Genomic DNA, 27,987 nt, shown 5'->3' on the forward strand with positions numbered 1-27,987 from the left:
GGCAGAAAGAGTCGGGCTGACGTTTTGGTTCTTGACACGTGCTGGAAGTTTCAAGACGAGTGTGTTCCTCAAATATGAAGAGCGTGGATCGAATCCTGCCTCAAACAGCGTCCGGTTACACAAACACAACTGTCTTAATGTGCAGACTGCTTTAACTTTAGAGAAATTCATTAGTCAGGCCTCGTCTTGTTGTATTTCCTTTTATTTATTTGGCACAACCGCATGGTCCCATCCTTCCCCACAGTTAATGTGTAAAATAAATCTGTTAAGTTTGCCTTCTATCCTGACTCTTTCACTTTCATGTGTTTGTCTCTAAATTCCCCCATACGTGCCACTTAGGGACGAAACATTCGCTGACATGGAATGAAACTTTGGGACAAAAGTTTGCGAAAAATAAAACATGTGAAAATATAACCTAAATGTGTTTTTTTATTTCCCCTGGTTGTGGGACAAAATATTTTTACTAAACCTCTTATTACCACTCATCTACTTTATAGATCCCCCATATGAGGAAATTTGAGTTGACACAAGAGCAGCACCATTAAAAAGAAAGACATTTCCACACGTTATAGTAATAAGTTAAGAGTAATAAGTAAGAAACAATGTCTGGAATAACCAAGAGTTGAATGAAAATGTATGCATAATATGTAAAAACTAGAATCAGTCTTCATGTACATGTCATGGAAAGCTATAGCTATAATCTCCTGAGACCTGAGCTTGATCTAATTTTAATCTCTCCAATGTATTTGGGATTTGTACGACCTAAGTATAAAAACTAAGCATCATCTTTGAACAGGAAGTAGAAGTTGAAAAAACGGCGTCCTCATATGTGGACACTGGGATTATTTCATTAATAATCCTCAAATGAGTACTTGGTAATTAGCGACGTTGTAGCTTGTTACTGTCGATACAGTTTGTCATGTCAAACTAGAGATAATAATCATAAATAAATAAATTTTAACCTCCGCTACCACTAGATGGCAGAGTAAAGCGTCGATTAATGACCAATAAACATCGCTCCCTCAGCTGACGAGGCAACAGTGTGTGACAATATCCACACCACTGTTGACACGCAACAGTCCAACATGATATAACTGAAACAATAATCACAGTACAATTTTATATTCTTAGTATTAATTATTAATTAAACCTCAATACTCTTCCACGTAGTATTGGCGGTACTATACGCATACGGTACTGCCAGTTTAAAAGTCTACTTTCTGCTTTCGGCTTTCATGTAATTTATGTTTATGTAAAAAAAAAATCTCTTATGTTACTCTTTCTTATGAAAATAGTTCTATGTTAATATAATTATTTCCTTTTTATTTGAAATGAAGTCTCCCCTCTTAAAACTAGTCAGGACCCCTTTAGTCCCAGGAGTCTTAGCTCACGCACACTGCAATGAATGAATTAGAGTTTGCATTTTGTTGATTGTAAAATAAAAGGAAAACAGAATTACAAGGTGGATATAGTAAAGTTTGACATGTTTTGTTGGATAACGCATGAACATTGAGTGCTTCGTGTTCCTTCCGTGGAATGGCATCTGCTGACTGATGGACAACGTTACCATCAAATGACTTTTCTGAAACTTCTACTTTTGATTTCCTACATTGTCTGCACTTTTGATGATCATTTGTGTATTTATACCCTGTGACTTAGCAGTTTAAAACAACCTCCACATCGCATACGATTTTACAAAAGTGTGCGTTGTAATAAATACTTACAGTAAACAGAAAGTCAAAACTGCAGGCGTTTGTGATGTAAAAACCAGACAAACAAAGAGAAATCATATCATAACTCGAACCTTTTAATGTAAATATTAAAACTTGTGCAACTCCGAAGCAAAACATCCCAGAGAGGAAATGTCATAGGTTTGCAAACTCCCGAACTAATTATAAGCTGAGTCAAGACTTTGGTTTTATTAAAGCTCTTGGTCTGATTTCTAGACAACAGAACAGACTTGCCCTTGGAGATATTCATAATAATTCCAATGATCTTCATTAAAGCCAAACTATGATGCTGCCACCACCGTGCTTTACCATGGAGGTGGTGTCCGTTTGCTGATGCACCTTTTACAGCTACATGACAAAAATAAATAAATAAATAAATAACATTTTTGTCCGTGTGTTTTTTTGGAGACAAGACCGAGATTCGTGTGTGTTTGCAGGAGTCATGAATATGATGTTATTTAAATATTACGTGAATCAAATTACTTAATAAGTCATTTAGCTCAAGGTGAATTCAGATCCTTGTGTTTCCTGAATGACATTTCCAGATTAAATTCAACACATTTTTACCAGAGCAGAGAAGTAATAATGCACAGTGGGGGGCAAGAAAGTAAAGTTAAAGAATGATGAATCTGGATATGGTCATGTCTAACATTTCAGTACTTAATACATTAATAACACTAACAAATGGATGAGTTCTTTTTCTGTAAAGAAAAATGTAAACTTCATCGTAACAGTGCGTTTGAAATGTGAAGAACGCAACAACCGGCAACAGTAAAATGGCACCGATGCAATTAAACTAAGCATCCGACGCAGACGGGCTCGAACCAACATTATAATCCGGGATGAGGGGGATTCCTTCAGAGACAGACTATCAAAGTGTGAGGCTTTGCTCAAGGAAAATAAAGAAATCTTGCAGGAGGTGTAAACAAGAGTTAGAGATCCATCCGGGGAAGAGTGGATTAAAGTTGGACTACATGGAAATCCAGAGCCTGAACAGTATCAGCTCTCTTACACATAACATTAGCAGCAGAGGATTTAGTGTGGCCTGGGTAAAAAAAATAAAAATAAAAAACGAAAAAACAACCCAAACCTCACAGGACAAAGAAAGTAAAAGGCACTTCAATAGATAAATAGATATATAGATATATAGATACTATATTTATGCACAGGCACTATCATAAAGGAAGGAATGCAAAGATTATAGAAGAGTATAGACATTTATATACATTTGTTGGATATAATTTCCAATAATAGGACCTTAAAAAGTGAAGGCCATAGATAAAGCGCATTGTGTTTTTGTTTTTTTTTTGTTTGTTTGTGGTTGTTGTGAGAGCAAAACTCAGTGGCAGTGGAAGGTTTCACTTGCTGTGCACAAACGGAAAGAGCTGCATAGGCGAGAATATAAAAAGTGCTTCCTGATCACTCGGTTTTGACACTTAAAAGTTACAGACGTAAAAGCAAAGTGACGCGTGTCATCCACTTACAGTACGGACTGTTTCGGGAAAGGTGTGTGTGTGTCCTTGGTATCAAACGAGCATGAGTCACTTTAAAGTCAGCAGTGGACTTGTGCAGGGGCGAGATGGAATGACTGGTAGATAAGTGAGCACGCCTCGTGTGCAGTGCATTCGCGTATGTGTGTCCATGAAATGCTGCTTGGCTGTGACCCTAAAGCTCAGTGTCCTGGTAATGGTGAGAGTCTATGGTGTAGTAGCCGGCCAGCGTCTCCTCCTCTCCCTCCTCTTCACTGAGGTTGAAGGCATGTTCCTCATTGGACGATGGAGGGGTGTGTTCAGGACAGAAGCTGGAGCTGCAAGGGCACAGAAAATAATTATATAAAAACAATCTATATTGTGCATACAAGCAATTTAAGATCAAATCCGTGAATGCCCATGGCTCGTGCATGACGCCCAAGATCACAAATGCTACAAAAAGGGAAAAAAACAACAACAAAACATTCAAATAAGCGTAGAAACACAGTCAAAACAAAGCTAGGGGGAAAAAAAATGGTAAGCCTACCCAATTAGCTGTGGGTGACCGTGATTCAGCTTGGCAGTCTTCACAATAGCGTAGATGTCTGGGTGCATCTGAGCTATTTCAACCTGGAAATACACAGATGATGAAAGTGGTTTTGACAGGTATCCAATCAGCATTCAGTTTGCTGTCAGAAAAAAGAAGAAGAATTAGTTTACACCGCGATCGGTTAAGAAAGTGAATAAAAGAAGGAGAAGAACGTATAGATTGCTTTATGTGGATATCAGAATGGGGCCATTCTGTGTAAACTGGTGAATGTTAAATGACACAAAGCACTTAATAGTCGCACACTGACACATTTGTGCTCATTCACACATCAGTGCCAAGCTCTAGGGTTCAGTGTCGTGCTCAACGATACATCAGCATGTGGTGCCACAGACGGCAGGAAAAGTAGATGCCAGGACAAAGGAAGCAGAGCTCCCCCTGGTGGCTGGCTGCGGTATAGGTCATAAGCTCCACCCCCTCCATGTTAGTGAATGGGACAAACTGAAACAACCCTCAGGAACTTAATGTAATGCTGATGTTGTTTTAGGTAGGTATTTGGACATTTGGGCAAAAAGATATGACACAATGATTGACAGTTAGCAGTGGCAACAGAACCAGGAAGCAGCCCTACCGGTAAGTGGTTTTAAAAGCCCTGAAAAATATTATTATTATTATTGTTATTAATAATTACTTGAATTAAATTAATATTAATCAGTGGAATGGATTGGATAAGGACAGATTGATGGGGCTTGTTCTACCTGACAGTATGAAGTGAAGGGAAATGGACAGATTTATGGTCATATTTAAGTGATAATATTATGATATTTCATATTTTAAGATAATATTATATTAATTTAAAGTCATATTTTGGCCATTTTATATTGTATTTGTCAGCTAACCGATCTCCAGAGACTTAAACAACACTCTGTTGCTCTGTTGGGAAGTTGGAAATGAGTAGTAAGCATTTACAAAGCATGAATCCGTAATGGTGCTTGTTTTACAAAACATAACATATAATCCCATGTTTTTTGTAAATATTGGAGGTAGAACAGAGCCCAGTATCAACCAAACACAATTGTGAGTGAGCCTGTTGGAAGAATGGGCGTGTCAACAACAACGTGAGTTTGTGTGTATGTGAATGCTAGACTCTCACCTCCTCAGCTGTGACAGGTTCGGACGAGCGGCTAATGGCGGAGTTGTGAAACGCCCCCCCCTCGGGCTCATTGTCGGCGTAGACGCCTCCCTCGTCCGTGACCTCGTCGGGGTTGGTGACCAGCCGACTGTCTATGCTGAGGTAGTCGGTCGACATCGTGGACAGAAAGGACAGATCCTCCATGACCTGGCATTCCAGGTCACTTTCTTCTGATTCCAACTAAAAGAGACACATGGCGGACGTCAGCACCATCACTAAGCCTCATCAGAAGGAGACAGTCGCTGCCGCTGCATTAAAATGGTCAATAATTTAGCATGGCCCCCAAAGGATGTTACCAAAATTGAAGTAGCGCTCTCACAGAAAAATGCTCCCCATGCCAGACCTTCAGGCTAAATTCAGTTGGTACTGTTGCTACGGGAAAGAGCAAAATCTGTTACCTGGCATTTAGCAAATTATACATATTAATTGTTATTTGCATTGGTCGAACCCAGACATTAATCTACTCCAAAGATTATGTCTTTAATTGTGTATTGCTGCCACTATCTATGAAATTATTTTTGTAGGTTTTGCAAGGACTCGGAACCTGCACTCACCCTGTGATAAAGGGTTTTATAACCCACAGTCACTTAATGCTAGTTGGTTTTGATTGACACGTGGCAGGAGTCGGAGTGGAGTTAAGATGCACTGAGGCTGAATAACGATAAAAAGTTTTGGAGTTGCCAATTGAATATGTCCCAACTAAACTAAAAACCATGTTAGACTAATAATCCTGCACCAATACCTTCCTTCCAGTTCATAATGTTCTGTTTTTTAGTCACTCAGTGCTCCACAACTCTGTTCCATGTCAAACAGCACAAACAGCTGCTGCAGCCTCGCATATTTGGATTTGTTGACACAATCATTTCTGCAGGAACAGGATACATCATCGGGGAATTGCACTGACTATTTAAGGGACTGCAGTTGGTAGAATATGAGGCACACAATCTCAAGGATAGGGAATTAAAAACTGAAATGGCTCTGAAGGAGATTTTCTTTATAAAAAGAAAAGCAAAAAAAAAAAAAAAGCGTGCTTTCATTTCCCATTTATGGAAATTGTTTTTCAAATTCCAATTTGGGAAACAATTTGGTTTTGTCCATTAACTGAATCATTTATTTGAGAGAACTTTCCCATCATGTTTGCATTGGCTTTTATTAAGAATTCATGGTTTCCAGACCAAGTGTCAGTCTGCAGCATAGACGACAACCTCAGCAGTTTACTAAATTTAAGAAACATGCAGATGCCCAAAGCAAAACCTGGTATTTAGATTGCACTAAACTAAACGTGATGCATTTTGGTAATCGGATATTTCTAAATGCATTCAGTTCCCAGGCAGCACAAGGCTGCAGTAATGGTAAAACATGTTGTGTTTGTGTGTGAGTGTGTTTACCTTGCCGTCAGAAACCCAGACAGCCTGCATCTGCTGCCTGCGGATGGAGTCTTTGACGCTGCCGTACCAGGCATCGTTGGCAGAGCACAGATCAATGGTGTCTGGACGAGAAAACCATCCAACCTCAGCACACAATTCAATATTAAAAAAAAAAAAAAAATGCACAGCTACAGCACTAGAGTTTTCCAATGGTTGAATCTCTGTATGACTGTACCCGTGAATAAGTGGGAGCAGGTTTTCCTTAGTTTGACGGCTTGTTCATAGAGTTTGTGGGCATTGCGGTTGGAGTTGGGTATGATCCTCTGCCTCATGACCTTGACGCCATTCTTGCTATCCGGGTTGAAGAAAATGACAATGGGATACCACTGGGTGTAGTTCAGGGTGTCCACCGCCTTGGGTGTCACATCCAGCAGGGCGTGCTTGTCCTATTAAGTGTGAGGGACAGAGAGAGACACAAAATAAGTGTAGACGTGACAAAATTGTCAATTGCTCGATGACACTGTCAATCACATGTACCAGCGGCGTCACTAGGTTTTAAGGACAGGGGAGGTTTAGCCCCCAGGAGTTACACAGGATGTAAGCGAATGAGCACAAAATTTCAGAAACAGCTAACAGAGACTGAAAATGTATTAATTCGTACGTCATGTGAATGAGCTGAGCTCCTGTTTCACGGTGTGCATCCACGCCTAAAGTGAGAAACACAGCTGATGTTCCCGAAGGAAGTCACAGCAAAGATAGAAAAAAAAAAAAAAAAGCTCACTTAATTCTGTAAACAACCAGGACCATGCATTTCAGACTAACTAGCAAGCTAAGCAGCAGCGTTCTTTTAGAGCTGGAATGTATCTTTTAACACTTTTGTCAAACAGGGATCATTTGGTTCATTAATTATATGAGGCTTTCTGCTGTTAGCTGGGGAGCTAGCTGGAGCAAGGTCGCATGGAAAACATGGACTGGATGTCCAGTGATGTGGACGCTCTACATATGAACAAGTGGAGTGGATTGGATAAGGCTTCAGCTTCAGCCTCAGGCCACCTACAATAGGCCTAACGACGCCAGTGGATCAAACTTATAACCCAATGGAAGCATTGCTATACACTTCATGGAGGATTTACATAGTACATAGGCCGAGCAGCTACATCGGGGTGCATGGGAATGAAATGCTCTCATTTCTAAATATTTTTATTCCAATGAATGTATTGGTCGTGACATGGAGTGACTGAGTGTAGGCGCTAAGTACCTGCTCAATGATTTGCCGAATTGTTTTCAGACGAACGATACCCATGGTCCTGTCAGAGCCGGCGTCCTTTGGCTCGGTTTCTAACACGACAACAGAGAAACAGTGGGGCAGTGTTTTATGTTTTCACGTGGGGGAAAAAAAGACTGAAACGCATACACGTGTGAACAGGCTGGGACTCACTAGCGATCACAAACAGATCGGGCATTTCGGAGGCCAGCTTCTCAGTAGCGGCATCGGCGATAGGGCCAAACAGCACCACGGGTCGTCGGAAACCGGCTGCGATGTTGATCATACATGTAGAGGGAAGGGAAAGGGAGGTTAAGGAAGGGGCTCACACAGCTAACAGGTACACAGTAGTAGTAGAGAAGAACTAAGGGATTAGAATTTTAATATGGACTCAGATTGACCTATATTGAATATTAGATTGGTACTGGACTGGGGGATAAATCACCGCAGAGCAGGTGTTTCACCCACCTTCGCGGAGAATCACTCGTTCATATGCCGGGAATCTGGTGGTCGGGCTCTGGCTGCTCAGGCTTTCTCTGCTCTTCCTCAGGTCATTCCTCTTCACCGAACGCTGGCCTCGCAACCGCCAGAAGTTAGCTCGATCACCCACAACAGATTTTTGACATCTCTGGACACTGGCCATCTGCTCCGCTCTGACGGGGGAGGATAATATATTAGTCACTGTCATCAAACTATCAGATCGGACGTAGCTTCCCAGTAGCAGTCGGAATTACTGCTATTTTACTGTCAACCAAACTAGAATGGGTTTAATGTTTGAGATTCTTAGTACTCTGCACTTTATGCATTGTTTGCACTTCTACCCTGCACTTTAATGTGTCACGTTTTTATAAATAGTATTTTTATTAGTAGTATTTTTACTACTTTTATTGTGATTAATGTGTTCTGTTGATGTCATCTGATGTTGTCCTTGTCCACTGTGTCTCTGATGTCTGCTGCAAATTGAATTTCCTTTGGGACGGCAATAAATCTGAACTGAACTACTTCAGGCTTTAATAAGGAATCAAATAGTGCTGTGCACAGCCATCCACCATCCCATAAGCCTCTTCACCCCCATAATGTTCCTCAAACTATGATCATTTTAAGCTTCTGGTACGATGATCTGTCATTTCCCTGGTGATTTCATCTGCCAACACTGAGACAGAGTTGTGACACAGTGTTATAAGCATCACGTCAACTAGTCAACAACATGAAATGACCCTGATTTAACGCCCAACTGCAATTCACTTTCATTTGAAGAATTAATCGGCTAAGAGCAACGGTCCAACTCCCGATGGTGCTGACCTGCTGCCTGTTTTATACAGGCTATACATGCCTGCAGTGCAGAGTATGAGCTGTCTGCTCTTAGCATATGTATTCAGGTCAAGTTTATAGATCTCATTGTTGCAGAGCTTTACTTTAAGGGAAAGAAGAATAAGTACTGGCTCCTCAAGGCGTCACTGTGCTACAAATGCAGGTGCTGTCTGGACATATCTGAAGTGTGGAAAGGCAAAGTATCACAGTCCAGGCCCTACCTGCTCTTGCTGGGGATAATGCCCTTCTCCAGGAGCTGATTGTCCTTGCCAACACGGACTGCCAGCCAGCTGCCCAGCTTGCCATCATACAGGGTATCAACCACCTTGAGAATGTCACCCAGGCTGAAAGCCAGGCTCTGAGAAATTTCCTTTTCATACTCAAAGTGGGTGCGGATGGAAAAGGAGTCACCACGGCCCGTCGCCAAGATATCGTTATAGACTGAAAAGACAAGAAAATTAGAGGTAAAGATGAAGGATTAAAAAGAGTGAGACAACTGTTGATGTAGGAAAAGAAGGCAGTAAGAGTAAATGTTGAATGTAGATTGATAAATGATAAACTGAAATGTTTGTGGCTCAACTCCCTCTTCACCACAGTGACAACATTTGCACCAATCTCCACTTTCATCTATTGTTCCACTTTATTGCCACATATGAACTATGCTAAACTCCTCCGCTTGGTGCAACAAGTCAACCCCAACTCTACAAGTGAGAGTTTTCCTGCCGAGCACCACAACCTCTCATCTCATCATGATTGATGGGGTAGTTTGCAGCTTATGAAGCACTACAGTGTACGCTGAAGTTCATGGTGTTATGAAACCACATCATCTGCAAAAGGCAGAGACATATACAAGACCACACATATCCCATACAGGACACCCTCATTTCTCTGGCTTCACCACATCCTGTCCATAAACATGTGGAACATATAAACTTGTGAGACGTCATAGAAACGTGGAGGAATAATTATATCACCTGAAAATAGTCAATGTCAACCTATTAGTTATTAAATGTGGTCACACTGCAAACACTTAAGGCAATAGCTTTACAATTTGTTATTAGTTAATTGCAAAGACTTTGATAAGAGTAATGATGCTACTCTCATGAGGGCATGACAAATTTAAAGCAGCCTGTTGCCCATGACAACTTCCTCCTGCTGTCATCTGTACATCCTATTTGTTTAACGTGATAAAAGGTACTATATCTCATTACCACTTCATATATTATATATGATTCAACTCTCACAAACCCCACTTAAAAAGAACACCACAAACAACCTGCAATTATATTAGACCCAACGTCCTCATATGGGGACATTACGTTTTAGGTTTGTTGCAGCTCATTCTGTCTTCATTTAGACTTCTTGTCCTCATAAGGAGACACTTTTGTCTGCTATGTACTGGTACTGCTTATTAGCTTTGACATGCAAATTTAACAAATTCACAAGTACACATTAGAGGACATTAGGATTTCATCATTTCAAATTCTGCTTTTGCATAATATAAACACTTTTATGGTGACTTAAATTGTAATATACTGTGAAATAATCCCTTGAATGAAAAGATTCGAGGAAAGAAAGTTTGTAGCAGCTGAAAATACATCAAGTTGGCAAATTACATAATAAATTGTTTTATAAACTATTTTTTTGTGTGTGTGAAGGTGAAATATTGGTCATAATATACTGAATATACTATATATTTATCCTTTTTTTAAAAAACAAAACAAAAGCAAAGGTTGCATCTCATTCAAATTAGAATTTAAAGTGACAACAGAAGAACTGTGCATTAAGTGATGTTTCTAGAGGACATGTATTACCGTCAGGTTTGCTCTGGGCCAGGATTGTGATCATTTCCCCTTTAGGGATGTCCAGCAGGAAGAGCACTGCCTCCTCTCTCAATACACCTTGAAAATCAACGTTGTTCACCTTCAAAGCACAAGTGGAGGTAAGCAAAATTAGGATTGTTTAATAGTCCTGTAGAAACTATGGAAAAAAGCATAATGTGAATATTTTATTTAGGTAAAGTAATTTTTCTCCACTGTAAATTTAATGGAGTCAGCCTTTCCTCTCAGGCTCAGCTCATTAATTTAAAGGATTAAAATGCTCCAGAAAGTCTTGAAAACATGGAAACTGCTGTGTCTGAAATTGTTGCAGTTTACATCTCTGTTGGTCCAGAGTCAGATGATGTAAAGTTTGTATAAAAAGTCTTTATCTGTAGCTTTTTGTGATGAAAATGGCAAAAAGACCAGAGCATTGTAATAAATAAAAGCACTGTAATAAAATCAGTAGCTGCTTCAGTGGTATTTATGTAGTTTATTCCTCTTTTTATTAATCCGGAATGTTTTTTATAAATCTACAAATTATCTGATATCATTTAAATTTGTTAGATTTTTTTTTTTACATCACAAAAACCTGCTGATTTACCAGGAATGCATGGACTCGTCATACCCACTGTACATAGAGACGACTGATAAGATTTTGATGGCTTCCAAATGAATATCTGAGCCAAATCTTTAAAGAAAAAAAAAAACACTGAGGCATTTCTGACACGATTACAAGAATTAAATCCTAGTCACCATGACCTCTGGGCTCTGAATAATTTCATCAGTGAGAATGGCACTGGTGGACAGACATAGAGACTGAAAACGTGGCTGTTGACAGTGAAGACAAAGTCATGGATGTTTTTTGAAACTACTGAAAAACCGTAACCATCCTAGTGTAGAATTCTAAAAATACAGTGACTCAGCTACAGTGTCTCAAAAAATGACATAAATGTTAAACGCTGATGAATGCAGATTAAAAAAAAAAAAATCTAACCAGGAGATTAGATTTTATATAGATTTGCATGTTCAAAAAACGATGTAAACAAAGACAAGGAACGAACTGAGTACCTTTAGGATCTGGTCACCGGTGCGCAGGCCTTCCACTTCAGCAGGACTCCCCTCCTGGACGCCGGCGACAAAGATGCCGACCTCATTTCCTCCTGCCAGCCTCAGCCCGACACTGTCTCCTTTCTGGAAATTCACCATCACTGTGTTTGGCCTGACAAACACCGTCATGTCATCATTAATAAGATTTCCCTTACACCAAAAGCACACAACAAATATCCAGAGTTTCTATATAAATCTGGTCCAGACAAACGTTAGATACTTGTAAAGCCTGCGGGATGTGTCATCATTCATACATAAGTCTGCGCTCTTTATTTATTTATTTCTGTGTTTGATGATGTGAGTGTAATTCCATCACTATGTCTCCTGAGGCTGCACTGTAAATAAAATGCAATGGTTTCCACTCAGATGAAGCCAACCGGAGTCAGAATTTGAGAGTTGAGAGTTTAAAATGGTAAAATACAAATTAAATTCGCTTCAGCTGCCTTCGTCACGGAGAAGAAATTTGTCAAAATGCCAATTGATGTGGCACTGAATTCAAATTGTTATGCATTTACCAAAATAATAAAAAGAAAGAGAAAGAAAGAAATTGTGAAAGGATAAAAAGATATACTCACCCATATATTTTTTCCTCTTCCGGACTTGGTCTGAGGAGAATCTTTGGCGTCGTTGTTACAGCGACTATGTAAACAAATCAGGAGTGTTAAAAGCCTTGAGCTAATAACCACATGTCATATAAGTTTATTCTAGTAAATGGATGAATTTCTGAGTTTAGACAATGATTTTTCTTATATAATAAAGCAGTAATGACATGTTTACTGCCCAATACGCATGTGCTCTCTCAACATTAAAAGAATCAGTGTGAGGACTGTGTGGTGGGACTGGTGACCTGGAGGCTCCTCTATGTGCGGCGTATCTGCGTCCACTTCACCACTTGACGTCTGGGGCTCTTCGGGTACTCTGAATGGAGAGGCCATCGCTGACGCCTTGGGTTGGGTCTTCATGGGTTCGTGTCTGTCATACCCGCCACGCACACACAGCGACACACACACACAGATAAATGACAGGATGAGAGACTGTAGAGCAGGGCTGTCAAATATATGGCCCGCAGGTCAAATCTGGGCCCCAAGAGGATCCGATCTTGTCCGTGGGATGAATGTGCAAAGAGGAGTTAACTGAAAATGTTCAATGAATCAATAGACCCCTTCACGGTTTGTAAACAGTGTGACGTTTTTTGAGGGGCGGGGCTTAGCTGGAGGCAAAAATCTGTAACATTATATTCTGTAAATGGCTGTTAGCGTATTTCAATGGACTATTTCAACTGGAATGGACGAGGAAAATGCAAATTTTAGAGAATATACTAATATACTCTCTCCCCGAGACCATGAGTGTCTGACTGACTGATGGGACTATATTCACCGACCACCTACACTCTCACTCACTGTGTGGAGGAATTAACCAAAGGAGGACACGAAGGCCGGTCTGTCTTTATCAAGTGAAGCCTCCCCACAAAGATATTACAAGAAGTAAGTGGAACCACTTTGGAGGGAAATGTAGCAAATGCAACTTCTGCTTGGACGCCCCTGAAACACACAACTAATGTTGTCTTAGCTTGTGGTTAGCATTAGCATGTATCAAGAATCCTCCAAATAATGATTAACTTAACATAATTTCAGTCATAATTTATTTTAACCCATAATGTTTTCCTTTCTTTTAATCACAAAAGTTGTCTGTATCTGGCAGTGGCTGGTATGTAATAAAACTTTTTAGATTTTTCGGATTTGGCACCAAAAAAATACAAGAAGACGACATTTTTCATGGTTGAAAGCGACAGTGTTCGCCTCAAGCTTCCCTCTGTTCTGCCTCCAGTTAACATGGTGACGTCACAGTGACGTAGGCCATGAAGGGGTCAATAAACTACTATTCCTAATTCGTCCGCTAGAAAAGTGCCGTTTTAATTAAGAGTTGCGGACATAACACAACGCTAAGACCCAGAACTAAACAGCAGATGGCAGCAATGTGTGGAAACTGCACCTATTTTTCTCAAGACATTTTAGCTCTTCTTTTTTTATTGAAGGATAGTTTCTTTCACTTAAAAATTGTAAAATGTTATTATTGTCGTTATTTATAGGTTATTATAATATCATGATACTGGTCCTGCCCCCTTGAGATCAAAGTAGCCTGCATATGCGCCCTGATCTATAATGATAATGACACCTTTGCTCTAAAGAAACTAATTTTAAGCATGGCTATGGTAAATTAGTTCACGCAGGAGAGAGACAATATTACAGGAAAGCTGCATCTGCACAGAAGGAGTTTCAAATAAATCTGTCCGTCGTCTGTTTTGACTCTAATCTAATCAGTCCAGCCGAGAACATCTGTTTTGTGAGTGTTGTGCTCCAGGTGAAATGCAGCCATCATTAAGTAGTGGGTGATTTAATGCACATGAGGAAGAATAGGGCGTCCTGTGGTGTCTGGAAAACAGGATTTTGGTCCTATGGGTCGAGGGGACGGTCCTCTGTGGATCATCCCACAGATACTTGATCGGTTTGGGGTCATCAAGAAGTGTCATTGTTATTGGGTGGGGGTACCTGGTCTGCTCTAGGTGGGTGGTACATGTCTAAGTAACATAAACACGAATGAATGCCAGGTCCAAAAGTTTACCAGCAAAACACTGAATTACCACAATATGGTCAATGTTATTTACTTCTCCCGTCAGTGGTCATAATGTTGTGGCTGATGGGTGTATATTTATGGTGCCACCTCACCTACTACCAAGCGTGCCTGGATGAGGAGAAGATATATAACAAGGTCAAGCCTTCAGCAGCAGTCGCAGTATATTAGACTGACACATTTGGGCTCGTGGCCCTGATGAAGTATTGCTGGAGTCTTGACATTTTTATCCTTTTTTTTAATTTATTATTTTTTTTACGGCTACGCATCTCACCCCACTTAACGCATCTCTGGGAACCTAACACTTCACATCTACAACTGACATCTTTGAAAACCATTAAAATAATATTTTATGTTCTAATTTGCTTCCAAAACTGAATTATTTGCCAGAAAATGACCTATGTAGACGAGGTTTGGGTCGCAGGTCTGTGATGTGTCCATTAGTGATGTGCGGATCGATACCAAAATATCAATAATTCCAATGTCAGGTCTTTATGTTCTACAATTGATTCTCAAATCAAAATGTCAATACTTTGGTCATTCGAGGTAATGTGTTGGAACACAGCGGAAAGTAACTAAACCACTGAGCGGCGGCAACACAACAAACCTTATGAAACAGCTCAGGTCAAACCACAACACAGAACATGAGGCATTTATGATGAGGAGGACATTATATATGTGTTAGCTCGGCTATATAGTAAATGAGGCCACAACCTCAATATACTTCAAAGTTTAAAATAAATAAACATATTTTTAGATTGACCAGGCATATTAGGGTGTATTATCACAAAGTATCAGTATCGGATCAGTATCATCGATACCAGCCTGGATTTTACTGAGTATCGGATCAGAAAGGAAATCGGTGGCATCGAACATCACAAGTGTCCGTTCACGAGCCTTGATTTGACTTCATGCATCTGTGAAGTGTCAACACGTCCTACCTGTGGTTGGCTTTTTCATGAGGAGAGCGGCAGGGAAGGTCTTCTGGAGGAGAATAGGAACGGTATGACTCCATCTCTGATATGTCTGACAGACAAGCACACAGACACCTCGGTTAGACACACAAACGTCTTTCAGCTCCAACCTCCCCCCATTAACAAAAAATAAATAAATAAAAAAATCAAATAATGATTTGCCACAAGAAGCTGCAACACCACCACCACCACCACCACCAAATTAACCCATGGCACAGAGTGAAGACGTCAACAGAGGATGTTATTAGAAACGGTTGCCGTGACGACTGCCACAGCTCACAGGAACACAGGAAAGAAAGACGGGACAGAGTTGTTAAACACACTGAATTAACAGCTCAGAAACAATAATGATGAAAACAGAATTAATATCGAGGTTATCGGTCTCCCATTCATATATCGTACACCTTTTAGTAGGATTTCCATTATGCAGCAGATATAAGCTTTCAGATTCTTTCAGAGAGATTGGGTAGACAGCGAGATTCAGCTTTGGGGATGCTACACTAATGGAACTATTACTAATGCCATGCTATTACTATAATGGCAACAAAATAGACGTGCTCATTCACACAGTGACAGAAAAGCCACCCACCAAGCTGAAAATATGCCCACATCAGATGTGTAAAATGATTCTGCGCCCTTTCAGATCCAGATCAAATGCATACAGAGCAACAATGTGAAAGCCATGAACCTCGTTTCGGGACCTTTGTTGGGATCTTCGGGTGTGAAAAGGTCTTAGGATGCCTCCTACACTGAGTCATGACCAGACCAAGAACAAGCTTAACATCTCATCTGACCTGAAAAGACAATGGCAAAGCCGGCAAGGAGCTGGCACAAAGGTCAACAGTAGAGTGTTTGAGTTGGCTCGGAGACGTCCATCTGAGCTGTGGAAGGACAAATGGAAGAACTGGAATGTGATGAACGGCGTATGCTACTACTAAAATATAAGCTCAATAAAGAATTTATCTTCAAATGCGGCGTTTGATATAATAATATAATTAAAAACTGTAATGATACTTTGGATCCACATAATAACTGGTGGGATGTCATAAGATAAAGATCAGGCATAACATTAGACTGTGTAGGTCTCATGGACATGGGTCTTATGAAGGAGTCCTGTGGTGCTGGTGGGGGCCCTTTAGGTCCTATGAGTCCATGGACCATCCCACAGATACTTTGGTAAGGTTGTGCTGTTCTTCATGTTTTTTTGAGTTGTTCCTAAACCATTTTTATGTGTGTGTCTGTGTCATAAAGAACATTGAAATGTTGCAGGATGGTCAAGATTATTCACTTCACTTGTCAGTGGCCATAATATTTTGCCTGATCGATGTACATCCAAACCACAATCTTTAATCAAAGAATCAATAAGTAGCCGTCTTGTCTTTTGTCTTGTGTGGCAGATTGCACTCATGGATGCTCATGTTATCCTTTTAACTTTAACGGCAAAATGCATTTGTCTCTCCCACCACCTTCATGTGGAGAAGAGCTCTCATGTGGCTCAGAGCTGACTGTTTTCATTTAGACCGAGTTGGAAGTAATAAAAAACAACAACATGTCATCTCCATAACTTGAGGAGGAAGATGAAAGACTTCATGACAGGGGGAAAAAAATGAACAGCTTATGATCCATGGCCATCGAGGAACATTCTGCTCACTTCAGTCCAAATGCATTAAAACATTCAAGAGGACAATAGTCCGAGTCACGTAAAGAAAGATTTTTTTTTTCAAGAAGAGGAACATCTTCTGAATCAGTCACCTGATCTCAATCTGACTGAACTGCTTTCTACTTGTGGAAGATGAGGCTAAAGACATTCACCAACCAAGGGCTGCAGAGAAGGTCTGGGAGTGCCCCCCATGAGAAGATACAAAGCACCTGCTGACGTCTAGGGTCCAAGACTTCAGGCATTAATTGACTGCAAGGGGTTATCCACCAAAAATGTGTCAAGTAGTTTTTGAACCCCCTCAACCCAAAGTATTCTTAAAATGTCTACGTCTTCCACACTGTCCTTACAATATTGATGTAAATCATAATATTTGCAGTGTGAAAAGTCACAAAGAATGTTTATGGTTCTAGCTCATAAACTACTGGTCAAAAGTTTTAGAACAGCATCAGTATCCTCTGGTTTAGTTGGTCAGGGCTTCATCCTACAGCAAGATAATGACTCAAAACTTTAGTCCAAGCTCTACCAGAACTACTTCAGGATAAAAACTAGATGGAAAACATGGAGCGCATCATGGTTCACTCCCTAGACTTTAACTCCATGGAGCTGGTTTGTGATTAACTGGAGTGTTCTAAAACTTTTGACAGGTGGTGTACATTATGTGGACTGATTCGCTCGAAATGAATGTGCTGACACAGACAAGATGATACTGGGAATGACTCAAGGCTAAATGGGTCAGCTGCTCGGAGAACTGCACACCCTGGTTAATAACACATGGGCAAAATGAAATATTAAAATCCAATCCCACCAGCCTGTTCACCACATATTGCCTTGGATTACTCTCACCGTGCCGTTAAAAACACGCAGGGGAGGACGTAGCTTCAAATACAGAAAAATGTTTTCCTAATAGCCTTTTAGACGCTGATGGTGCTGCAGTTCGTTTTGACTGGGATGTTTTCTGTGGTGATACTGTAATATCGATACTTCCGATACCAGATCTTCATGCTCTAAAGTCGATTCTCAAATCAAAATATCGATACCTTCTCATTTGAGGCTATATAGCAAATGAAGCTGGTACCGCAATATACTTCAGAGTTTAAAATAAATAAATAAATTACTCTGATGATACTGTTTTAGATGTACCAGACACATTAGGGTGTATTTACACAAAGTATCAGTATCAGCTCGGTATTGCCTGAATTTGTAACATCAGTAGTTTTCTGTTGACAGATGGTGTGGTTCTCTGCGGTCGATGTTCACGCGCCGCTTCTAACTGTGTTTATGCATTCCTCACAGCAAATGCTTAAATGCTAACGTGCCGCAAGAGCAGCCAGCATCAACGTCTGCACGGACCATCCCGGTCCCTGGTATCTGTGGATTATAGCGCCACTGTCAGATGTCTGAGAATGATATGAGGATGCTTATGTGACATGTTGTAATTCAGGTATATCAGCTAGAGAGATAATTGCAACCATAGACAGTGTAAAGATGGAACTGCTCCTGAAATGTGAAGCCAAAGCAAGTAGAGCTCCCCCTGGTGACTGGCTGCAGTATAGGTCATAAGCTCCACCCCCTTCCATGTTAGCGAATGGGACTTGGGCCAAAATAAAGCATTAAAATACACGCCAATTAATTTCTTTTCAAGGATGGTTTCTGTCATTTTGAGTAGTTAATATAACGCTGATGTATGTTCAAGTGTTTTTGGACAAGTTTCGTTTTATTTATAGCCAATATATATATAGCGCTATAGAAACAGGATGTGACACAATGGCGACCACCAACATTTCCTTATAACGGGTGGAGCTAGAGCAGAGCTTAATGTTAATTAAAAAGATGGCGTCAAATATCGTCACGTTGGACAATGCAAGGAAGTGGAAACACATTGTCCGTTTTTTATTTACTGTACAGGAAATTTCTATTTCTCATGCCACGTTCTGTAGAAAAATATATCATCCAGCGTTATGCAGGATTATGATCCAGTATTCTTGTATACGGCGCTACTATTAACATAAAGGACATTCATCTTCCACTGGCATTATTCAACATCTACACTTAATGAAATCACACGATTAGATAAAGATTTATATGTGTTTATTTATTCAAGGATATTAGTAATTTATGAAAAAAGGGGTTAGAGCAGTCTCAAGATGAAGCGCAAAAAAAAAAAGGTTATGAGCTTTACAACTTTTGTGTCACAGGTATTTGTCACTGAGAGAAAGGCAACAGACTGTTTATACATGATGTGTCTTGGGTGGTCCTTCATCTAAAAGTATGACATTTTATCTGAAAGAGAAAACACAAGACAAAGATTGCACTTTTGAGCGATTGCAGGGATTGTTTCTGCCTGTCAAGGTGAGTACCATCCAGCATCGATACGTAAGAAGCTGATTAAATGCTGACCTGGAGCGGCTCAGTTTTTTTTTTGTATAAAGGTGTATGTCTAAGAAGCAGTTGAAATAATGTCAATGGACACTTTTTAAACTCCTTCATATATCATAATAATTTCAAATCCATTTGCATTTTAATGACGTTTGTACAAAATGATGATGATTATTCTAAATATACAGCACATATGCACACACATGCCCCAACGTACTGTATATTCAAACATACTGTATACAGTATATACAGCGCAGTTCTAGGAAAAGAGAACCTGTGTTTGGAGAAGAAAAACAACAACCGCCACATGTGGAGGTGACAGGATGGTTTATAAATAGGGGTTCAAATGCCCGAGACCACATAGTGATGTGTAAATATGGAAATGGCAAAGTATTCTGACATATAAAGCAATTAGAATTAACAAATTAAACGGCAATAACCTGATAAGCACATTTTCTTGAGTTATATTCCGTGCACTGATCAGATATTTGATTACAGAAGCTTATTAAAGCAGGTTTTCCCTCTCTAAACGACTTCAGCACCAACCAATGCGACTGTTGATTTCTCATTAATTGATTTCTCAATGCCTTAAACGGTAGCGAACACTGAGCGGTAGCTATAGATCTGCTAAAATGTTTATTTCTGTGGCTTTTGATGATTAGGTTCTTAGTTTGCATGTTAGTTACACTTCACACAGACATAAGCTCTGCATGCAAACTAATTAAACTTTTTTTTTTTTTTAATTTGCTGCATAAGTTTATGTTGCAGACCTCTGGTATTTATACATTTATCCTGAACTCTTCAACTTTTACTGGCGACATGATTCCAAAGTTTACCAGGAGACTATTGTTCGAGACAAATATTCAGATTTTATCTGAGTTTGATTTGAGCAACTCCATACCACAGAGACATGCTACACTGTGTTTGAATGATGCATACTACAGCAAGATAATTCAAGAAACATACCTCACATCTTTGCAAGAACTACTCAGAAACCAGGAGTGATTTTTTAAGCATTTTTCTCCACATTCACCTTTTCTTGTGCACATTTCCCTTCAAAATGTCTCTTAACTTCTCAACTGATATCACCTAAAGCACTTTGAAACACTGTTACATCATGCACGAGTTACCACATTTGGACTGAAGTGCAGCTGTCACTGAATCCTTTTTTTTTTGAGACCAGATTACTAAAATTGAACTTTTACAATCGTAAATATTTCATTAATTTGTAATGAAGAGGTTAATTGCATGGTCTCAGACATTTGGGCCCCAATATATATATATGTTCACATGTGAATACACATATGATGTACATGTACACATCATAACCCACAGCGTGGTCGTGGCTACAAAACCTCCATTATGGTTTAACACTGTTGGTCAGGACATGCACTCGCTGACTCACCGTCATTATCCGAGTCGGAGTCTGTGAGGGGGGGGATGCGAACGAGGATCTGGCGGCTGTCTCTCTGGACCACCAGCTGCAGCTTTCCTCTCGATTTCTCTATGAGTTTCCCAGCGTCGTGGAGAGACAGGTTCTCCGTCACCGTCCCATTGATCTGCACATGTGCACGGACACATGTTTATATGGCCATCTTTGTGAACACATTTACTGACATAATGTACTTCCTGGCCCCTAACCCTAAGCCCTTACACTAACCATTACCCCAACTCCAATCGAAACCTTTACCCTAAAACCCTAAAAGTCTCAAAGAAGTGAGGCCCAGCCAACTTCTTCTCACTTTGCACAAACATCCACCAAAGTACAATGGTGTAAAACTCAAACTTGTGTTTCTATCTTTGTGAGGACATCTCATTGATGCGTTCCCTAGGTACCTGACCCATCACCGCCTTTCCCACCAATGAATAAAAATAAGACCACGCAAGCAAACACATATGACAGACAAAGGCTGTGGAGGCCCAGACTGAGTAAATGTCTGGTTTACAAACCACAGACCTTCTTTAAAACACTACATATACTATTGCTTTCCTAAATATTAAACCAAAGATTGAAACAGAGTGGCTAGAAAACACAGTTTCAACACTTGATCAATCTGCTGTATGTCTTTACATGTCTAGAAACCGTGCATTTTTCTATTTCATTCCACTGTGACAAACTTTGTGAATAAATGAACGTGCACCTTGAGAATAATGTCTCCCTCCTGTAGGTTCCCGTCCTTTGCAGCCAGGCCCGTGCTGGTCATCTGTTTGATGAAAATCTGACTCCCGAGACGTAGACCGTACTCTACGAAAATAGACAAAAGAAAAGCACACCACAGTTACTCTATAATCCATTGCTGGATCTGACTGACCCGACTGGCAAAAAATACAGTGTTGAGACAAACCAATGAGCAAGTATAAATGGTTTGGCGTAGGCCACGTTCGTACGTATCGCCATCTACGTCCGGCAGAAGCATAAACCACGCTTAAGAGAGTCACTGGTTGAATTGGTACGTTCCATTTTTTCTCAGAAGTCAGAATTCCCGAGTTCCAAGTTTGAATTTTCAACTGGAACTGGAACGTCCCCAAAGTCTGATTTTCTACTCAGAAAGTTGTAGAATCCTCACCAACCCCAAGCTGAGTTACCAAGATGGCGCCTTGTGTGTAATCAGTAATTAGAAACTCCTGTAATATTCCATTTATTAGCACTTCTGATTATTTCTTGTTGCATTAAATTGGTCGTACAGACAGTATTTTTCCACACATATATGTTGAAATGCTGTTACAGTGTAAGTTTTTCATGTGTTATATTGAAACTACAAGTCTGTGTCACGCTAACAACGGCTAAAAACAATGGCCTGGTAAAACCAAAACAGAGGCAAACACCGTCGTGGTAAACTGTGATTAATGGTGTACTTTTTTCTATATTTAAATTAAACAATTAAAACTTAATTTTTATAAATTTCTGCCTCATGTGGTCTTGTAGATTTGGTTGGCTCAAGTGATCTATTCGATTTACAATTTGTGCAACTTAAATAGCCTAAATTTGGCTTAACATTATAGCAATAATATTAGCTAATATCAAGAATTTTTTAAAAACTTAAATTCACTCTGCACTCAAAAAGTGTCAATACTGAAGACAGCAAGTTTCCACCAAGTTATATTTGGACAAGACAAGAGCTTTCATGGATGCGGCCATCTTGTTTTCCAATCTCTGTAAGTGGAATGCAGATAACTCAGGTGTGACGTAATTCTCAGCTCTGACTACCAACCTCCGAGGTAAATGGAACTCACCAATTGAATGGCATTACGTGTGTGTGTGAGAGAGATGTGTGAAAGTATCATGTGTTGCGTATTTCAAGCTGCTGCAAACCAAAGGAAACAAAGAAGTACACCAGTACATATGGAGAAAGTTCAGACCTGCTACTATTTAGACCATGCTCCCTTAGTAGTGTGAACAAACAAACATGCATCTTGGCCACAGTTTTGCTTCATTCATTCAGAAAAAATACACAACCGCTATTGAGTAATGTAGCGTTCATTAGTAGAAAAGGCCTTTTGCAATATTTTGAACATGTAAATGAAAAAAAAACAAACAAACATATCAGCATCTATTGATTTTGACATAGCTCTGCAGCCATGTGGAGTTAAGTTACACATTACCTCAATAATGACCAGTGTTTCTATGGGTGTGCAGCAGTGTTTGTGTGTGTGTGAACTCTTCCAAGGTTTGAGTTGAGTTGTTGTCACTTAAACAACTAATGTCAGGGGGAGGCATATAAATAAATATTCACTTAACGCATGTGGGTTGAGTGTGGGCGACTCCACATCTCATTATGTTTCGAGAGTTGTGTTACGTCACCTTGTCTAGAGAGCCACGCTCCCACACACACACACACACACACACACAAAACAAACAGCACTGTTTGTGTTTCAGAAAGAGCACTGAACACAGTAAATCTATTGTTTTGCTATAGCAGCTGTTTGTACAAGAATCCAGTGTGCACCAAATGACGTCTGTGTGTATTACGAACTGTGTGAGCGTGAAACTGTGATCAGATCTCAAGTTGTGGCCCTAGAAGCTTCTAGAGACACATTTAGATGTCCAGTGTGTACACAAGTACTTAAGGGTGGACTCTCAGATTTTTACATCAGCAGATGTAAAAATCTGCCGTTATTGCTTTTTGTCCCTCCATTTACACAATAACAAATGTTCCAAGTCTCAATTTAAGCAAAAACATAAACATTGACTCCCTCCAAAGGTTAACAACAGCACAACAGCTTCAATTTAAAACTGTGGACAGTGGTTGACTGACAACCATTAGTTTGCCAGAGACAGAAGAAAAACATCAGCTAGCAAATTCCTACTTAACAACAACTACAGTAAAACTTAGGGCTGTTGTAATGATTGTCATGTGTTGGTGCTGAGTGATAAAGTACGTAGATCTTGGTTTGGTAACTGTTTTGAATTTTATTTTTATAAATAAATAAATAAGCCAAAGGAAAGATGATTTTTTTCCGACTCTTATTTTTAGGGAGGCTTGACACATCTATGAGCACAAGGATTTTCCAGCTTCCAGCTGTGCTCACTTTGCTAGTGGGGGAGGGGAAATTTATGGGTTGCATGGGTCAGCAGGTCTCGAGCAGCCTGCAGATGCACCTGTGTATCGGCCGATACTAATACCAATAAAAAACGGAAATCAGGATGCCAGTTACTATAAGGTCTGAACAGGGTCAGAGAGATGGTCCTAAAAGTGTAGTAGCCTCGTCCACATAAAGCAATTTGCTCTTCTCTAATGACGGTTGAGGACATTTAAGGCCTGGGGTCCCTGGGTGAAGCGACTGAGTGAAACAAGCAGAACTGACATCACCAAGAACTATCTCCTCTTGCTTTCTGAAAAGAAAATACTGCCAACTCTGTCTACCAGCTACCAGCACAGCAGAGCAAAACAAGACAGGAGACCCACCCAATTCAAATGACACACAGTCAGTCACAGGCTTCAAACACAAAGCATGAGATCAATATGATACTCATTTCGTCCACAGTCGTACATCACAGTGATGCGAGTAGTTCTCATTTTACCTTCATTGGATCTCTCCTTCACTAGCAGGACGTTGACGGGTTTCTCCAGTGGCTTCAAATGTTTGCTGCGCTGTGAGGATGGAGACCCGTCGTTATGCTGGTCCCTACTCCTAAACCTCCCGCCTTGTCCTTTTTCATACTTGTCCTCTGTGTGGTAGCTGCCCCCGGGGCTGCGTCCTCGGCTGTGGTGCTTCTGATGGCCTGCGTCCAGGGCACGTGAACCCCTTCCCTCCCTCCTGGATCTATCGGGGCTGGGCGAGGCTTTCTTCTGGTTCTGCCCGTTGGTTCTCCTTTTCTGATTGTAGCCCTGCCCTCCCCTGTATTCAGAGTCCGGGTATCCTTTGCTATCAGGGATGTGGTCCTGGCTGTCTTCGCCGTACCAGCCGTTGTCGGTGTCAGCGTCGTAGTAGTGGGTGAAATGGGTGTACTCCCCGCTGTCCCTGTCTGGGGATTGGGGTTGCTTCATGGAGTGGGACGCCACCTTATGAGGTCTCTTCACTGTCTGACGGAGGAAGAACAAATAACAAAAGTCTTTGTTCAAAACCCTTTTTTTCAGTTAACACGTACATCAACACCCAACTAAGCTGCTCAAAAATGTCTTATCCTAAAATAACACCATATTAAACCAGATGAATCTATCTTTAGTAACACATAAACCAACTACTGACATATATCCAACCTGTCTTTCTTGAAATTTGTGGTTTTTCCCTGCCACATAGTTGTCCTGCTAGATCTCAGTGCTGCATTTGACATTATATATTACTGCAGAGACTGGAATATGTCAGTGGGATTAAACAAAGCCTCAGATTGGTCAGATATCTTACTTAGATACGATATAATCTTTTTCTAGATTCAGATGTCTTTGCGTTAATGGTGATTCTTCCACATGCACAAATATTAGCGGCGGAGTTCCCCAGGGCTCGGTGCCAGGACGTGAGGAAACACTGCATACATTTGCACTGCTATGCAGGTGACACCCAGCTAAAGCCAGGTGAAGCTAATCGGTTGAACAAACTCCTTAAGCATGCCTTAAAAAGAAAATGATAAACTCACATCGTGCTCTTTATATAAAGTCAGTCAATACTCACTACTTTGGCCACTTTTCCACATTTACGGAGGGACTGTACAGCAAAGGAATGAGGCACGTTGTCCATGGAAATAGAGTTGACCTGAATGACGCGATCCTTCTCGCTAGATAAAAACACACACACACACACAAATGATAAAACATTGAGAACCAAATGAAATCTTGTAACAATTACAAAACTACAAGCCCGATCAGAGAGTTGGCTGCTGTTAGAGACTTACAAGAGTAATCCATCCGCTGGTCCTCCGTGCAGCACATCCGACACAATTATTGACGTGTCACCGTTTTCCACATTGGGGTTGTCACGACCACCGGACACAGCGATGCCGAAGCCCATCTTAGAGTCCTAGAGGAAAAACAGCTTTATCAAGGGGCTGATTAGTTTTGGTCACATGTACACAATGGACGTCTCCTTAATTATTATCCAGCTAGAATGACGTAAATGTTTTTAGATTAAAAGGGTTTTACTTTATATAGAACAGTACAATATTTTACATACAGTGGTACCGCACCTTTCGGATGCCAAGAGGCAAAACGCAGTGAAATAAACCTCCAGGAGAAGAGATAGTAGTAGATTTATGAACTCTCATCTCATCTCTTGGGAAACTTTTTTTTTTTTTGGTGACAAGCAAGCAAGACGAAGGTTGAAGAGAATTAAAGATCACCATGAAGAAAGTAAGGAAAGGAAATGCATCCTTGCAAAAGTTGAAAGGTCATCACTGAACTTTACACTGACTTCCTACAAGTCCGCCACACAATGGACGGACAGAGTAGCAAGTTACATTGTCCAGAGGGAGGAAGTAGAGGAATACTTCGGGGGGGGGCACTGTGACCCAAGGAGGAACCAGGAGATAATGGAGCATGACCGACTCCCGAACACAACTGAGGTACAGGAAGGGCTTGAGATGACAAAACCAAGATTTTGGCAAGTGGGAAAGGTCAGTTAGAAGACCAGAGGGTAATTATCGTCACAACTCTTGAGTCTGATGACTGTCCTGTGTAGAAGATGCATGTAGTGTCCGCAATTTAAGCGATACACTGACTTGTGTCTTCTTCCTTTATGCAGTACACAGGACCATAGTGAGTATGTCTGAGTATATCTACAGTAATAGAGAAAAGACTTCATGAGAGCAAACACAAAGGGCTCGAAAAAAAACATCCATAAAGCTGCAAAGCATCCATAAATCTGAAGTGTGAACCTAAAAGACACATGGAAAATAGTATGTAGAGGGTTTAGGACAGCTCATAATCATCATCATCATCCATAATACAAGGTGCAAACAGTGTGGGCTAGTGTTTATAGATGTGAAAGAAGACAGAAGCAGCTGGATGAATTCCTAAGTGTAAAGGAATATACTGTGTGCTCAGATTCAGCCAAATGCAGCAAATCAATTGTGCAGTGACCCAAAATATACTGTGAGAGCAAGCCAGGAGTCTCTGAAGTTATAGTACTGGAATATTATGTAACGGCAGGGATCAGACACCTGATCTCAACCCGATCTAGCATGCGTTTAATTTACTGAAGACAAAAATAAAAGCTGAAAGACCCGTGGAGGGGGAAAATACTGAGACCAAGGTCACAAACAGCACAGGGAACTGTCGAGCAATGTAAGTATTTGTATTTACGATCACAGAGGCAATAGGAAAGAGGGGGATCGGCAGATGCTGGTGTCATTAATGGATAGCCATTGGATATTAAGCCAAACTAAGGAAGCCGAGGACGTGTAAAATACATTTTCACCAACAACGGTTTCTGTCATTTTATGAAGCTGAGCTTATGAACTTTAATTGTGACGGTCCTAAACCGTACCAGTCGATCTAATTCTTGCCATGTCGAGTAAAACCAACTCTTTCAACGCACTCGGCTTTCATATTTGGCCAGGATGCTCAGAGCAAAAGAACACGACTGACATTGTTGTCTCATATAATGGAGCCATCTGCACTTAAATAATGGAGATGGCTCCATTCAACGTTGGCGGGTCACTACAGTCTATAGCCTTGTAAGACGCGAGCTCTCCTGAAAGACTACTTTGGTGCATTCAATACAAGGCTCGCAGCAACAGAACGGCAAAAGCATGAAGTAAGTACAGTCTCACGGCGCACAACTGGTCATTGTGTTGCGTGCCACAACATTACATCTGCTCTTGAAGTTGGCTGAATGGTTAAGGATCAGGACTAGAGATGAGGTCAAGAGATAAACAACAGCCTACTTGAGTAGTCATGGGGGAACCACAACAACGAGCTAGGTGGCGAAGGGCACGGGGACAATGGACAACTGAGAAGTGACGCTTGTTCAAGCCAAGGCCAGAAGTCTAGTGACGACAAGAGGTAATGGCAAAGTGGTGACAGGACGAAGGGCTGACGCAAACGCACAAATTAAGTAACGATCTTCCCTCGACAGAAAGACTGCAGTCATCATCTCATGGTAG

At 40.6% G+C, this 27,987-nt stretch overlaps 1 protein-coding gene across 3 annotated transcripts in view; it reads right to left on the reverse strand.

The window, feature by feature from the left end:
• Window positions 1–180: 180 nt before the first annotated feature.
• The window catches only part of LOC125011573 (tight junction protein ZO-2-like), a 35,779-nt gene continuing 7,972 nt past the window's right edge, over window positions 181–27,987 (reverse strand). For 2 of the 3 annotated variants that reach the window (XM_047590761.1, XM_047590762.1), the window contains exons 3-21: window positions 25,780–25,904; window positions 25,560–25,662; window positions 24,472–24,973; window positions 21,590–21,693; window positions 20,854–21,007; window positions 15,380–15,464; window positions 12,655–12,779; window positions 12,383–12,446; window positions 11,769–11,919; window positions 10,695–10,803; window positions 9,102–9,321; window positions 8,038–8,222; window positions 7,744–7,839; window positions 7,564–7,643; window positions 6,541–6,751; window positions 6,327–6,427; window positions 4,900–5,118; window positions 3,747–3,829; window positions 181–3,537 (exon numbers count right to left, since the gene is read on the reverse strand). In XM_047590761.1, coding sequence (XP_047446717.1) covers window positions 3,396–3,537; window positions 3,747–3,829; window positions 4,900–5,118; window positions 6,327–6,427; window positions 6,541–6,751; window positions 7,564–7,643; window positions 7,744–7,839; window positions 8,038–8,222; window positions 9,102–9,321; window positions 10,695–10,803; window positions 11,769–11,919; window positions 12,383–12,446; window positions 12,655–12,779; window positions 15,380–15,464; window positions 20,854–21,007; window positions 21,590–21,693; window positions 24,472–24,973; window positions 25,560–25,662; window positions 25,780–25,904 — 2,859 coding nt within the window. In that variant the 3' untranslated portion in view covers window positions 181–3,395. Of the gene's footprint in view, window positions 3,538–3,746; window positions 3,889–4,899; window positions 5,119–6,326; window positions 6,428–6,540; window positions 6,752–7,563; window positions 7,644–7,743; window positions 7,840–8,037; window positions 8,223–9,101; window positions 9,322–10,694; window positions 10,804–11,768; window positions 11,920–12,382; window positions 12,447–12,654; window positions 12,780–15,379; window positions 15,465–20,853; window positions 21,008–21,589; window positions 21,694–24,471; window positions 24,974–25,559; window positions 25,663–25,779; window positions 25,905–27,987 lie in introns of all 3 variants that reach the window. The other variant, XR_007113206.1, reaches the window with a different exon arrangement.

Source organism: Mugil cephalus, chromosome 8 (assembly GCF_022458985.1).
Source record: "Mugil cephalus isolate CIBA_MC_2020 chromosome 8, CIBA_Mcephalus_1.1, whole genome shotgun sequence".
Taxonomy (NCBI): Eukaryota; Metazoa; Chordata; class Actinopteri; order Mugiliformes; family Mugilidae; genus Mugil; species Mugil cephalus.